This window comes from Siniperca chuatsi, linkage group LG5 (genome assembly GCF_020085105.1).
Source record: "Siniperca chuatsi isolate FFG_IHB_CAS linkage group LG5, ASM2008510v1, whole genome shotgun sequence".
Lineage (NCBI taxonomy): Eukaryota > Metazoa > Chordata > Actinopteri > Centrarchiformes > Sinipercidae > Siniperca > Siniperca chuatsi.
In genome coordinates this window covers 17,772,543-17,787,679 of record NC_058046.1, presented here as the reverse complement: position 1 = coordinate 17,787,679, position 15,137 = coordinate 17,772,543, and the positions used below count along the sequence as shown (strand labels likewise).

General features: G+C 39.6%; 2 protein-coding genes across 2 annotated transcripts; both read right to left on the bottom strand.

Moving 5' to 3' along the window:
- Positions 1-500: 500 nt before the first annotated feature.
- Positions 501-5,076, bottom strand: LOC122876434 (protein limb expression 1-like). The gene is made up of 6 exons (XM_044196787.1): positions 4,793-5,076; positions 4,265-4,470; positions 3,151-3,291; positions 2,930-3,025; positions 1,937-2,014; positions 501-1,848 (listed from the first exon to the last, which is right to left on the bottom strand). Exons 1-6 carry the CDS (start codon positions 4,875-4,877, stop codon positions 1,390-1,392), a joined length of 1,065 nt encoding a protein of 354 aa, XP_044052722.1. The 5' UTR covers positions 4,878-5,076; the 3' UTR covers positions 501-1,389.
- Positions 5,077-6,116: 1,040 nt separating this feature from the next.
- Positions 6,117-11,054, bottom strand: riok2 (RIO kinase 2 (yeast)). The gene is made up of 10 exons (XM_044196786.1): positions 10,873-11,054; positions 9,735-9,873; positions 9,517-9,633; positions 8,725-8,900; positions 8,503-8,591; positions 8,199-8,390; positions 8,003-8,095; positions 7,359-7,769; positions 6,954-7,053; positions 6,117-6,592 (listed from the first exon to the last, which is right to left on the bottom strand). Exons 1-10 carry the CDS (start codon positions 10,936-10,938, stop codon positions 6,431-6,433), a joined length of 1,545 nt encoding a protein of 514 aa, XP_044052721.1. The 5' UTR covers positions 10,939-11,054; the 3' UTR covers positions 6,117-6,430.
- Positions 11,055-15,137: the final 4,083 nt, after the last annotated feature.

Genomic DNA, 15,137 nt, shown 5'->3' with positions numbered 1-15,137 from the left:
AGTTAAGCTTTATTCATTCAGGAGGTCTCATTGAGGTCAATATCTCATCTGCAAGAGAAACCTGAGAACAAATTATTTTAATATATACAAGATCAAAACAAGACAAGCCAGTCACACAAAAAAACATCACACACACAGACACAAGAATTAAAATGCTCACAAATATTATTTTAAATATCAGCAAGTAGAACTTTATGGTACTTCGGTTTGTTTTGCAGATCATTCACGTAGCAAATTGATGCATCGTACCATAAAGCAGTCTTCTTCAGTTCAGGGTTGGTATAATGAACCTTACAAGCTAACCTGTTCTGTGATCTGGTGGCATGGTTGTTCACTCTCATCTCAACTAAGGTGATCATACAAGAAAAATAACCCACAAATCCAAAAGTAATCGAAATACATTGCAATTAATAATTTCTCAGTTATGTAGTCTGTAATAGATTACACTTTTAAAAGTGCCTCACCATTTCCAGCAGTGTTCATATGAATGCACGGGCAGGTCATGAGTAACAGAAAGATATTTATTTACAAATGTATATTACAATGATTTAAAAAAAAAAAACATTTTCCCTTTAAAATGCATTCACTCCCAACCAAACCTAAGACAATCAAATGTTCTTGGCCTGTATCCATTTTATCATGAAGAACATGGTTAAGTGCTGGCTCTTATAATTATAGCTGCAGTTGACCAGCCATCCTCTTTCAACTGTGTGTCTCATAACAGACTCTCTGTCTCATAGCATCCAGCCAACACGTCATCAAACATGTCACACAGTCAGTCAGTATCCTGAGTTGCTCTGGCAAGTAATTTCCATTGAGGAAATTGACACGCCAGATGACATGCTAGACAGAGAAGGAGAAAGCAACAGTGAGGCATGGAGGAGTACTGAGTTGCTGGTATGTAAAGCAGTTCATAGGCTAAATAATTTTAATCTTTTTAAAATTCCTGTATTTGAAGTAACAGGTGACATGTCATAATATACTTGTCAAAAAGAAAACATTCATAAAAGCTAAGGCAGTAGAGTACTCTTCATACAAAATAGATAGATGGTCACTGCTACAACTCAAATACATTTCCTGCTAATTGATTTAAATCATTTGAATGTTGTATTTCTTGTGGTTAAAGTTGCAAAACACACTACACACATCTTTAAGTCTTAGTTCTATAGTCACAAAAGAATGTTAATAAGGTTAGAGCATTATAAATACACAAATTAACACAACTGTTGTACAACTCTCGCAATTACAGAACTCTTACAAAACCTGAAGACCATGCTTGATATGTTCTGTTCTCCCAAAGAGATGTCACATCTCGAGTGGCAGACTTTTAGCTCATTCACAGAGTCAAATGACAACTTTTATCATCCATCCTGTACTTTCTGCTTCAGTCTATTCAAAGTTATTTAAAGGCACATAAGTCTGCTGTGAGCACGGTGAAGGACTGTTGGAGAGTGTGTGTTTGCCAGAGGTTTGACAGACTGTTTGCTGTGTGTGGAGGATTGGTGAAGGACTGCAGAGTGGGGTTATCTGGACTTCTGTGCCCTGGCTGTATAATGTATGTAAAGGAAGTTGTTCTTGCTTGGATGTGTGACTCGGCGCCTGGCTGAAGGCCTCAGGTGTGTGGTGGATGTATGCCTGACTCAGAGCCAAGCTGAGGATCTCTGTCTTCTCCTTGTAGAAGCGTAGCTCTATGCCTCGACGCCGCGCCAACACCAGCTCCCTCTGTGCCACCTGCAGCTCCTCCCCGAGTCGCCCCGGTGACCTCTGCTCCCGTCCGAGCCAATCCAGAGCCAAGCTGCTGCGCATGTACTCATCAAGTCCTCGCTGAGAGTAATATGCAATCACACTCTGAAGGGGAGAAAAGACAATAAGCAATCATCATTATGTAGCAGCAGAGATACTGATGCTTAATCAAAGCACTTGGCAAGACCTGTACCTGTCGAGAGCACTGCCTTTCCCTCAGAGCCTTCAGTGTCCCGTTCCAGTGCAACAACTGGAAAACTGTCATCATCTCCTACAGAGGGAAAGAGAGGGGAGAAAGTGGGTGAGAATGAGACACAGAGAGAGAAAGTCTTGCGCAAGTCCATAAGTAATGACTTGAATAACAAACCCAAACATCCAGCTCTGTGTACGAACGTCTGACAAAGATAACATATTATGTGGATTTTTCTTGAACCCACACCTAAACTATGGAAGATTGGTTTGAAAGGATCTTGTAAATCTTTGTGCACCAGGTAGGTTTCACCCTGATTTATAAAACACTGTCTGGCTGAACAGCTGCCGTGTGTTAAGAGCTAGCGACATTAGTGTTAAACAGAGAGAGTCTATAGATTAACTGAAACTGACCTAATGAGACACGTACGTTGTCTGGGGTTGAAGTCCACGTTGTACTGGCCGGCCTGTTTACTCTGTTTCCAACTGTACATCTGCTCTATGCTACTTGCTTATGACTACCAAACTATCCGACGCCTCCTGCAATGACTGCATGTATAGATTATACAAAGCACTGACAGCTGCATAGATATGGTTGATGCTGTGTGTGCAGAGATTTGAATGTATGTGTATGAATACATTTCAATGTCTGCGTATGTGCACGTATGGAGGTGTGTGTATTACTTGGAAGCTTTTCATCTCTGTGAGCCATGCTTTAGCAGAACTGATAATGTCTGTCTGCAGACATATGCTTATTTACACAAAGGCAGAAATATTAGGTGTTGCATACCACGACTCCCTGCCTGGGTCTAACTGAGAGTGAGATGGAGTGGAAATATTTGTTATGTTTGGCTTAATTACTCCTAATTATGTAAAATTAGAATACTTTACCACATGATTTTTGAGCACAGTTACAAGAAAAATACATTTTGCAAAATAATAATAATAATACAAATAAACTTTATTTATAAAAATAGGCCTTGGCTCTATGTTTTACCTGGAACTCCAGCATGGTTCTTCCTATGTAGGAATGGAGCAGCAATCTGTAGGTTCCTATACTGGTGCTTGAATCACATGCATCTTCTATAGAGACCTTTAGAGAGACAACAGTGCAGGTCAACATTCATGTTGAGACTAAACACTCTCCTTCTGTGTCATTCCTATAATCTGCATTGTAACAAGGTGTAATACTGTGTGTCTACACTGGCTCACACTCACAGCACTCTCTGTGGCTGCCTGCTGCAAACTCTGAGTGATGAACTGAGGGTTGATGCGCCGACACTGCAGCTCGTTCACAAGCGAGTTCATCAGAGCCACACGAGCTGCATCCCTCCGAGCCTCTGCCTGAGTGTCACACACCTGAGGATGAGGAGATGATGAAATGAAGGGTAAAATGACAAAAAAGAGTGCAAAAAGTGAGGGAAAAGGTGTGAAAATTTGTCACTTCAAACAGAAATTTCAGGGTCTGCTGATATGTGTGAGCCTAAGTTCTGTCTATAAATGGGTGCCCACTCTTAGTTCCATTTTAATGATTTTACACTTCATTGCAGCTAATCATGAGATCAGAACTCAAATCCACAGTGAGATTAGGACATTAGAGGCATTTACAGATAACCAATCACATGCCTTCTCTGAGCTGGGGGCTGCTGTCTGGGTCACAATGAGCCCATTGAGAGGCACTGTGGAATTTAAACAGAATAACATCAATTTAAAACAACCTTAAAAGTGTGTGTGACTGTGTGTTTATTCCCACTGAATGGTGTTCAAGTGTTGCTTGTAAGCGCCTGCCTCTTAATGTGAAAGTTGATGGAATACAACTTGGCACATATTCAAATGCTTTTGGTCAGAAAAAAACTGCAAGAAAACTTGATTCTCTGGGTCATTTTACTTGATTTACTATGATTTAGTTGAGATCTATTTTGTGCTGCTGCAGAAAAATGAAGAGAAGCAATTGCAGATTAAAAACTATTATTACCATGTATGTGTGGTAACTATTAGATAATTTGAAACAACAGCTACACAAGCCATTTACATAGAATAGCAAACTGTTGTAAAGTTTTTACAACATAATTTCCTACTGATGTTACAATTTCCTTGCTCTCTGCACTTTTACCATCAAGACAGAAACATCACCTGCATCATGTATCTGTATCTGTAAAACACCAAAGTTTATTTTATGTTTGGTCAGGTATGTGTACTCACCACATGATGGTGATATTTTTAACTTTATGTGAAGGATAACTGGTGCAAGTTCTCAGTGACACAGTGCAGGCATGTAAGAACCACCAAGTGTAGAAATCATGCCAGACAGCACTGATGATGATAAACACACCTTATAGTTGCCAAAGCAGCTTCCTCCAGGCAGGGTGACGTAGCAGACATATGGGGGACCAGGGGACGGTGCAGACTCGTACAGTAGCAAGCTCTCTGTCTGGATGGCTGTGTCCCCAACAGAACCATCTGATTCACTGGAGGAGCCATTTAACTGACTCATCTGCCTCTGCTCCCAGAAGTTATGGAGCATGGCCACTACATTCACTGCACACATATAATACAGACATGTGTCACAGTGAAGACTGACAGTACTGAAAGTATACGTGAAATTAATGCATGTCATCAATCACGATTGACTTTAAATACGTAAAACATTTTGATAACTCTTCTGTGATGTCATCAGAAGTGAAAAGTTTCTTTTAGCCTCACTCTGAGAAAACCTCTAAGAATATGTGTAAATATTAACCTAAATATACAAGCCAGACATCTGTAAATCAGTATTCCCAGTCAGTGTTTATTTAAGTAGAATTAGGAGCTGTAAGCACCACTAACATAAAGTTTCTCTCAAAGTTTCTCAGTTACTCACGGTCTTTGGGGCTGGTGTCAGTCTCACTCTGTGACAGGTATGACATGATGCTCTCCTCCATTTTCATTTTACTCATCATCCTCATCCAGTGTTTACTTCCACAGCTGCCTCCAACACATTCAGTTCACTTTTTTCATCAAAATGGTCCATCAAAATGGCACACATGGTCCTAGAAATGAGCAACCACCACCGTCATCACAGCTCAGGATGGGAACATCATAAGGAATAAACTCAAAATCTGAAAGCCCCTCCACTCTCCCTTTCTCCACCTCCTAAACCCCTTTTCTCCCTTCCTCCTCCTCTTTTGTATGAACATCTCAACATGGTTTCTCTTTTGAAGAGGACCACCTTTGTCACCATCGCTGCCAATTAGCTCAGTGGGCCCCTCACTCTTTCTACACATACACATACACACACACACACACACACACAGAGGTGCAGAGCTGGAATGCTGAACCCTTCCCCTCGGACTGTGCAGCTGGCTAATCCCTGAACAGACTCGGACAGTTAAAGACCTGCACCCAGCATAATGTACCATCTTGAGGAACAGGAAAAACATGAATTGTTCTGTGGAAAGTCTGGCATATTACTGGATCCATCATCTACCCAACATGTAGTGTGTTAAAATGTGTGGGGATGGGATTCTTTTGAATTCACACACTAATTTGAGCCCACAGAGCCCAGGGTCTGAGCTCCATTCACCCTCTTCAATATGAATGGCCATTGTTCAGGTCTGAATTCACCCGCTTTCTGAAAGCCTCTTACGCATAAATGAACTGAATTCTGAGAAGAATCTGTAGTGAAGAAGTGGTTTCTTAGCTCTGAACTCCTCTACTCTCTCATCTTTTACATGTCATGCCTCACTCTGTATTTCCTGCAACTTTTCATGCTGAATGTATTGGTGTTCTGGAGCACATATGTTCCCACATGCTTGTGTCAGGCTCTACTTTTTTGATTAGTTGCTGGGAAGGTGAGGGTAGCAATTTATTCAAATTACCATAATAGTTGGAGACCTTTGAACCACAGGAGTTTCGTATAAATAAAAGCTCCCCATGAACTTGCATTTAGTTTGAATCTTAAATCCACATCAATCACTGTCAGTAGTACACCCAGACCTAGAATGAATTTGAAACTACAATAATAGCAGAAGTTACTCAATGGGTCTTTTGTAACCATCTTGGAGGTTGATATGTGAGTATCAATTAAAAAGAATGTGCTCCCTTGACTAGCAAACATGTTTAGCACAGGTGCATATGATGTTCTTAAATGTTCTCATTTGTTAAACCATTCTTTTGAATAAACAGATAAAAGCACACCTCATTAGTAATGTTTAAATGGTTTAATTATCAATCATATGGCTTCATATAATAGTTGATATTTACATTAGACTGTATGTTGAACATGATAGTTCACTGTGCAGTTCAAATAGGAAGGAAGCTAGAAGATCTGTCTTTCTTCTTGCGTGTATTTTCCATGACAGTACGGAACAGTTGAGTTACAGATACTCTCTTGCTGAATTTTTCCATCAACTATCATCAACTTTCCTAACAAAGGAGCAGAGGAACCACGCAGCAGGCATGATAACCAAACAAAAAGCATGTTGACATGAAATACGTCTGTTCATCTCTGCAGTCCTATTTATCCCCAGAAGGAGGCACTCTCCATACTAGACTTGATGTTATTTTGGTTCTCTCTCCTGGATTTGGTCACCAAGTTGGCCTCTCCCTTCTGCAGACGTCTCCTCTGTGCTGCCTTCTGCTGTTTGGTGAGCTGCCTCCGCACCTTCTGACGGACTACCTCCTGCAGCACACACAAAAACAACGACAGCAGGTTACTACAGACAAATGAACGCACTGCAAGGCAGACACAACAGTATGTAGACATGTTGTCTCTGCTACAAGTCACCCGTCACATTCTTTGACAAACTGCAACACCATGTGAAAGCTCTTTAGCAACATCTACAGGACATTCCAATTTTTCTCCAAAACTGTGTACTAGAATTGCTAAACGTCTGGAGAATGTCCAAACTGTCATACTTTCAAGTGATCACCTCAGTCAGAGTGTATTTTGTAATAGTACTGTATTAGTGTGGCTCGCTCTCACCATGACCCTTGTACAATACACTTAAGTGCAGATGGCTGTGTGTCTGTGTTTTACTTACTGGTGGTATGGTAGAGCAGCTCCCTATGCTGCCCATTGTGGCCTCACTGTCTGTCCTCCTCCTAATGTGTTCTGCCATGTGTAGAAGACTGTCCGAGTCTCTGAAGGAGAAAACACAGAAAAAAAAATTCAGTTACTATCATGGCACATTTTACAACAAAGCACAGAAATTCACTGTTGTGATATAATTTGCATGTTTTTAACAACCCTGCTTAAGTTGACATAAATGATGCTATATTTTTGTCAAATGTCATTTCTTAAGTTCTCAGGCATTCCCATTACCAGACCTACATTTATTTGTTGGCTCTGTACCACAGCTGCAGGTGGAGTGTTCAAACTTAGCATCATCTTATCAAATGTGCTTCAGTTTGGACATTGGATTGAGTTAGCTTTCCATTGTGTTTACCTGAAGGGTTTGAAGTCTTTGTTGGAGGTAGAAAGGTCTGCCAGCTCTGGACACTCATCCTCTGCCTCATTCAGCTCTTCCTCCAAGTCCTTCTCTGTCTCTTCATCACTTCTAGCAGTAGGTGCTGTCTCAGTTTGCTCTTCCCCCTTTTCACTCTTGTTGTCCTTATCTTGTATGTTTACATGTGTGTCGCTGACTTTCAGACCTTCCAGTTCCAGCATTGCATGCTTATATTCCTCCATGTCCAGGCTCTCTTCTTCTACTTCCTCGTCTGTTGCCTCTTCGTCATCGCTCTCCTCTTCATCATCTTCCTCTCCCTCAGGTCCAGCTGGGTGTAGCAATGCACCATCTCTCTCCAGGTCTTTGGTGAAGCCGCTAGCTGAGACTTCAACATCTAGAGAGCAAGACCGCCTGTGGGAATATACGATGACAACAAAAGATCATGTAAGGATTGCTTTTCACCTACAAATCACATTTCTAAATGTTGAGACAAATACTGAACAATGTTCAAGTAAAAAAATCAAGACAATGTGAGACATTTTTCCATGGACACTAAAAAAGGTATCTAAAAATAACAACACCACCATTTTCATTGTATCTCAGGAGTTTTATTGCAACTGAAACTGATAAATATGAGCAGTTACCTGATGTCTTTGAAGGTTGGGAAGAGCTCGCTCTCGTAATTGAATCGTTTTGCAAAGAAATCTCTGATACACTTGACATCTCTGTCAAAATACCTATAAACAAAGTTTGGAAAAGTGAACAACAGATAAATCTTTTCGTTTGCTTTATTAATTTTAGGTGTTCATTCATTTTCATTTTTATTGCAGAGACACCAACCATTCAGCATTATGATGTGAGGTGGACACCATTTGAGGGAAATCAATCATAGTTATGTGGTCCTGGTCGTCCAACATAAGGTTGAACTCGTTAAAGTCTCCATGAATCAAGCCGTGATTGGCCAGTTTGACTATGAGTTCCATGAACTCACTATACAGGGCTGGTATATCCTGCAACTCATGCACCTGACACCTGAAAGAGAGACAATACACACAAATTATATAAAGAAACAGAGTAGGAAGAGTATTACTATATTACTATTGTAATATATAAAGCAAGAAAGAAGGATGGCTTGTTTACATACAGTGGATATCCATTGATGAGCTCCATCACTACAGCATGTCTGTTATAATCCACAGGTTTGGGAACAGGAAAGCCCCGATCATACAATGCCTGAAAAATTTGGAGGTGACTCAAAAGATGCACCACACAAACCTAGATTCCAACAGCACATCTTATGAATTGCTGGTGACATTTTCTTTCTATTCCACATAACTTAGATACTTTCTCTGATTTGTTCCATTACCTTCATGTAGGCAAACTCCTTCATGGCAGAAAGGCGAGAGAGGTAGAGCCAGGACATGTTCTTCCTGTGTTTGTGATAATCTCTCTTGTTCTTCAGGTTCCTGAAGGAGGTACGACCCAATCTGTGAAGCTTCAGAGCGTACTGCTCCCCGTTTGGACTTGCGACAATGTATAAATCTACAGGAGGTGAAAACAAAGAAATATTTGGAGGAACATGAGCACACAAGAGTTTCTGAACCTTGGCTAAGCAGCCTGGAAACCTGACAGAGAAAACAAATGTCATTTACATCAACACCTAGTGAATCAGTACACACTTGGGTGCTGCTGAGTTAAACTACTGTCCTTTGAAAAACTACAATTAAAAAGACTTCACAGTGTTTCTTTATGGTTATGGGTAAGAAAAACAACTTCTATCCTGATTTTCACAGGGATTTGTACAGGGGAAAAATTCAATATAAACAGGGCTGAAAAAAGTTCAATATTATTTGCAATTCTCTGTTGGAGTAAACATATTTTAATGATTTCATGACATGTTCTTGTTATACATTTGATTTCATTTTTGTGAAGTCAAGTGGTAGGCCTACTATTTAGAAATTATGGTGTATTTCTCTGGGATGAATCTAAGTTTAAATATTCCAACACCTGACTTTGCTGGTATGAATCATATTATGATATATACTGTACATATCAATAGACATTTATTTGTATCATGCCATTGATTTCAACCAAATCACGCAGGCCAAACAAGAAGTGAACATATGCAGATATACAGTATGTGTTTTTTGTATCTTACCTGACTCTTTACCCACACCCATCTGGTTGCCAACTGAAATGACCACTTCTCTGGAGCACAAGGTCTTCAGAGCCAAATAGTCATATCCTCCGTAGTTCAACCTGTAACCCTGCACAGCTGAAATCAACATACACATGCCACATTAGAAAAATAACCTATATGTACCATCTCTACCAGGACTAATGAGGTTCAGCAAGTATTCCTGCATGTTTTCTTACTCTTGGTGCATTCATAGACCACAAGTTTGTGTTTGACAAGCTCTCTGAGGATCTTGTTGCAGCCACCGTGTTTGAGGCTAGCGATGGAGGAAAGGAGTCTCACTGGAACAATCTCATGGTTCTTCATCCCCATTTCAATCTGTATGAGGGGAAGTTCACAGGAAGAAACAGAATCTGATCATTAGAGTGCTGAAATTCAAGCCTGCTTGCAGCGACAGTGTTACAATTGCTGCAGAGAAAAAGATGAATTGACACGACATTAACACTGCTTGATGAGATCATGGTCTGGGATTTTGGTTATAGTAATATGATGATCATTTTGAAGAGGCATTCCACTGATTTTACACATGAAGGTTTAGTTTTACAAACTAAAGGTGTGCAGTTTAGAAGTTGTGGGCATTTTCCAGGCAGGGAGGGTCTAACATTCTTGTGTCAAATTGTGTTGCCCCTTTCAATACTGTTGCTCCTACCATTGCCTTTTGTAGTTGGGTTTAGGTCTTAAGTTGGGTTATGGTTAGCATCTCAGAGATATCTGGCGGAGATTAAAGTATGCATTTATTGGGGTCTGTACTAAACAAACATGTATTCTTACATCTGGAGAACAAGATTTGTAGGCCAGGGCATCTCTGCAGTACTTCATTATAATGTATATTGTATAATGTAATGTATATGTAATATTTCTGTGCAAGAATGCATTTACGGTGTTTGAACTACAATTTTCCCTGTTACTGTGTTACTATGCAGCTCAGCAAGGAAACAGTGTCTGGAGAAACACAAACAGGTAATCTCACACTAAAAAGATTGTAACTTCAGCTGTCTAACACAGACTGCTGAAACCTAATATAAGCTTCAACTTAACTTTGGAGTACATTTCACATATTTATATACTACGTTTTATATATGGTGATTTGTGTTTCACTCTCTACAATGACAACACTAACATTATTTTACCCACTGCAACGGTGACATATCATTAAGCAACTGTTAGACTGCAGACAAAAGTGGATGATGTATGTACTGTAACGTTAGCTCACGTTGGGTTAGCTGCTATAATGACAAACCGACCAAAGCTAGCCTAATACAGGCTAACTGAGCTGGGACAGAACAGACAGTTAGCTAACGTCAGCTCGCTACTTACCGCTGTGAGGACCCGGAAGTCATCTCGAGCTAAGTATCTCAACACCACGAGATTCAGCTTCCCCATGTTTCAACCATTTAGTGTGTTTAGAATATTATTACTATTAATTCTTAAGCTCAGTTGTCCACATTTTCAGTAGACACACGTGCAAGGCGGAAGTTCGGGGTTAGGGGAATACGTCACTTCAGGTTTACGTTTGACGTAGACTTTACGCATCCTATGTTAACAAAGTTTGACCGTTGGTTATATATGAAATGAAATAATAAAAAAACATATAGCATTAGCATTAACATCATGTATACAGTAGTGGACCATTTACTACCACCTCGTGGGAAAGCGAATTAAGTGAAACTTTTTCAACACAATTGACCTTTTCATAGACATTTTAACTTGACATACACAAGTGTAACTAATCACACGATTATATGCTGTATTGCATTAATTACTGGAGCCATCATTAATTTTATTAGTTCCACGTCAAAATGTCTGCTGTGAAAAAGGTAACTGTGGTGTGTCCCAGTTTCATTCCACAAACTATTTGCATGGCCTACATCATGTTAGAAAATCCACTTACTTTACCATTATGTCCTAACAGGACCACAACACAATACATGTGCCCTGACAGATGTCAATCAAACTGTGCCTTAATAATGCCACTGCCAAGAGATTTACAGTAATAATTATAAAATTTTAGTTTTAGTTTTCCAACTTCCTGTAGCTGTTTTAACACCAGCAATTTATAAAATTGTCTGCATTTGTGAGCTGTGAGTTGCTCCTCAATTTCATTTGTGCATCGCATTATGGGACAATAGTGTTAATCAACACCCCTCACAAAAATCTTGTGTTTACATACTGACTTTTTTGAGTATACTTAATTTGGTCACTTTTTCAGTGTGAACACACTACATTCAAAACCTTAGCATTACTCTGTATGGAACTGGGACACATCTATAGTCAGATATTAAAGCCCCTATCCATTGTACACCCACAGAGGTGTTTTCACTTCAAGTTCTTTATTGTCCTATGCACAACAATTACAGTGAAGCAATCACTGGCAATAAAATCCTTAATTCTCAGGATCCCTCCAACAATGCTCAAACAATATGTATAAAAAGAAAATCACACAAGTAAAAAGTGAGAGTATAAGACATAAAATAGTGCAGAAGTTAAAATATAAAATAAAATATTACATATAGAATATAATACAATACAATAAAATATAATACTGTGGTAGGCAGATGTACAGTGATGATTAAATGAATAAACTGTAATGTAGACATGTTATGGACAGGTAAGAACAGGACACCTGTTGAAAAATCACATGTGTAAATAATAAAATGAATGATGGCTGAATTCCATTTAGCTGCTTTAGTTTCAGACTCCTGGTATTGTGTATGCTGGCTCACTGTCACACTCTTATGACTTACTGGGAAACAGAATGGAGCCATCGTTAATTAGTAATACCTGTGCTTTTGCTGCTATGACAAGTCACTATGTCTGCTGTGAAAAAGTATTATGTATGTAATTGAGTTGTGGAGTGTATAGGATAAAAAATATTTGGGGGTGTTGTGTGGATGTTTGAATTTGTTCTGTGTTGTTATTTTTTATGAATGTGTTGGATATTATTAATTTGATGGTTTGTTGATCTATTGACTCTTGTGTAGTTGTTTTGTTTTGCAATCATGATACACAGCAGTGCTGTGAGTCCAATACGAGTTTCCCCTCAGGGACAATAAAGTATACCATATTGTATCATAAGATGAAAGAAATACATCTAAAGTGGTGCTACAGGAAACACTGCATCATCCCAGTGAAATCTGAAGGTCGGCTGTGTGTGTGTGTGTGTGTGTGTGAGAGAAGGTGTTAAACAGAGATTTACTGGCAGGTTTCTGTTGCCATAGCAGCTGGATTCTGTGCATTCCACAGGCAGGTAGGTTAGGTTCTAAACAGAGTGAGAGTGTGTGTTTACTCAGGACAGACAGACACCACTTTGTTCTGCTCCCAGCACACACACTCACACACACACACACACACACACACACACACACACACACACACACACACACACACACACACACACACACACACACACACACACACACACACACACACACAGCCTGGCCTCTCTTTGGACACAGGCACTTGCTGAACCGCAGAATGTTAAATAAACCAATAGAGGAATTCCACTGAGTCAACACAGCCTGTGAAAGTGGAGAGCTCACTCAATGTGTGTGTGTGTGAGTGTGTGTGTGTGTGTGCAACGAAACGTACATGTGCCCAAATTAAGCGGAGGTGTTTTACTGACCTTTGAGGGATATTACTGTAGAGCCATTACTTGGTTCCTTTATTAGTAATTAATTTACTCCAAAACATTGGAAGTTTATTGCCAAGACAAATGGACAAGTGTGCAGAGAGCAAGAGTGAGAAAATGAGCTCTGTGTGAGTCACTCTGTGTCTGTAAGTGCTTTGCAGGTCTCATGAATGTTTGCTTCAAACAGTTATTCACACTCTCTGCACTGCGTCATGGTTGTTTTTTGTGTCTATGACCACTCAGTGCTCTTGTCTGTGTCACTACAGCGTGCTGTGTGTATTAACAGCTCCAGTAGGTGTCTTGGGTGATAAAATATACATCTGTAGCTCACTTTATACACAAGTAGTGAACAAAATAACAGTGCCATATTACAATATAAAGCAGTCTAATACAACAACAACAACAACAACAACACCACAAACTAGCCCCCCAAATGATCACAGAGTTAAAGGAGCATGTTTCTAACACAGCCTCTACAAAAATTGAACATTAGAAGCCTTAATATGTTAGTATGTATTACAGGGCTATTGAAGTAGGATGTATTAGATTGTACAGATTTCCATCCCACTGTATAATGTAACACCATACCTACCATTGTAGGGAAAAATTGCAGGATTCATCAAAATGATTCTGCTCTTTACTCTCAAACGTTGATGCAGTATGTCCTCCTGTTTAATTAATAAATTCTGATATTTCAATTTTACAGTTTAAAAACTAAACATTAAGTTTGTTATTAATTAATTAATTGCAGAAAATGTCTTTGCAATTCTTCATTCGGAAGCTAGATGGCACTGTGACACAGGTGGATTACTGTAGCTGCTAAGCTGCTGTCTTTTGTATCATAGACTATTGTTGTCTCTGGTTTAAGTCTGGTTAAGTGTTAAAACCGAATAATCTTCCTCCTGTATGTGCACCTGGCCTTTTGTCTGAACTGAATTGTCTTTGTGATATTGGGCAGACATGGTGTTTCTAACAGGGTCAGGATGAGTGTAAGACTGACTGCAAAACATGGTTGGAAATTCTCCTACTGACTCGCATACATGCTGATGATATCATTTAATTTACCTTTTTAATAAATACAATCAATTCAGCAGACCACCCCTGGACCGTCATGCTTTTAAAAGCGTTGCTATACATGGGAAGAATGAACAATGAGTTTACCGTATGCTACTTTATTATTCTGCAGATATTATCAAAAATATTTTGATTCTTAATAAGATACTTGTCATGAAAGTTATTGGACACAAATTTCTGTGTGTTTCCTATTCACCTCATCTTTATTTTTCTCATTACTCATTCCATGCTGAATTCAAATGGAAACACATGATAACACTCTACCTTAATTGGATACTAGTAATAATAGACCAACTCTGATTTTGATTAGATTATCATGCCATCCAGTAACTCAATTTCTCATAGGAATTCTTTTAATATTATGCTGCTACAACAGCATGACTACTTTTATATGATGTTTTAATAGTTTAGAGTCTAGCTACAAGAGATATGATTGATTCGGCTGATAGACTGAATGTGTTTTTTACTGATAAAACTTGTGGTTTGCTCTACTGGCTCTCAGCATCTGCAGATTGAGATTCTCGAGGCAGAATCTCTTGTTAAACAGCCTATGACAGACAGGCACAGTTGTCTGTTTCACTGAGTCTGGATAGTTACACACAAGCACAGACCAGAGTGACCAATGGTGTGTTAATCGAGCTGGGCCGGGAGTATAGAGGGAGAGTGTGGACCCGCCTGTGTGTGGAATTATCTGGAACGTGGCGGAACGGCCATTCCTGCGTGCGCGTGCACACGAGCACAGACGCAAATATACACACTCACAAACACACAGTGAGATAGTGTCTTCTTTCCAGATGTGTGTGAGGGAACTTTTTACCATGCTTCAACACAAAGCAGCTCTCTTTTCAGTCTTCATACCATTCCATCTTTTCCTCCCTCA

Excerpts from the sequence above, each read along its gene's own strand:
- LOC122876434 (XM_044196787.1), bottom strand. The coding sequence starts at position 4,877 with ATGAGGATGATGAGTAAAATGAAAATGGAGGAGAGCATCATGTCATAC. Across the intron at positions 4,471-4,792 it reads TGACACCAGCCCCAAAGACC|TGAATGTAGTGGCCATGCTC; the intron begins GTGAGTAACTGA and ends ATATGTGTGCAG. Across the intron at positions 1,849-1,936 it reads AAAGGCAGTGCTCTCGACAG|AGTGTGATTGCATATTACTC; the intron begins GTACAGGTCTTG and ends TCTCCCCTTCAG.
- riok2 (XM_044196786.1), bottom strand. The coding sequence starts at position 10,938 with ATGGGGAAGCTGAATCTCGTGGTGTTGAGATACTTAGCTCGAGATGAC. Across the intron at positions 9,634-9,734 it reads GGTCTATGAATGCACCAAGA|CTGTGCAGGGTTACAGGTTG; the intron begins GTAAGAAAACAT and ends TGTTGATTTCAG. Across the intron at positions 8,901-9,516 it reads GGGTGTGGGTAAAGAGTCAG|ATTTATACATTGTCGCAAGT; the intron begins GTAAGATACAAA and ends CACCTCCTGTAG.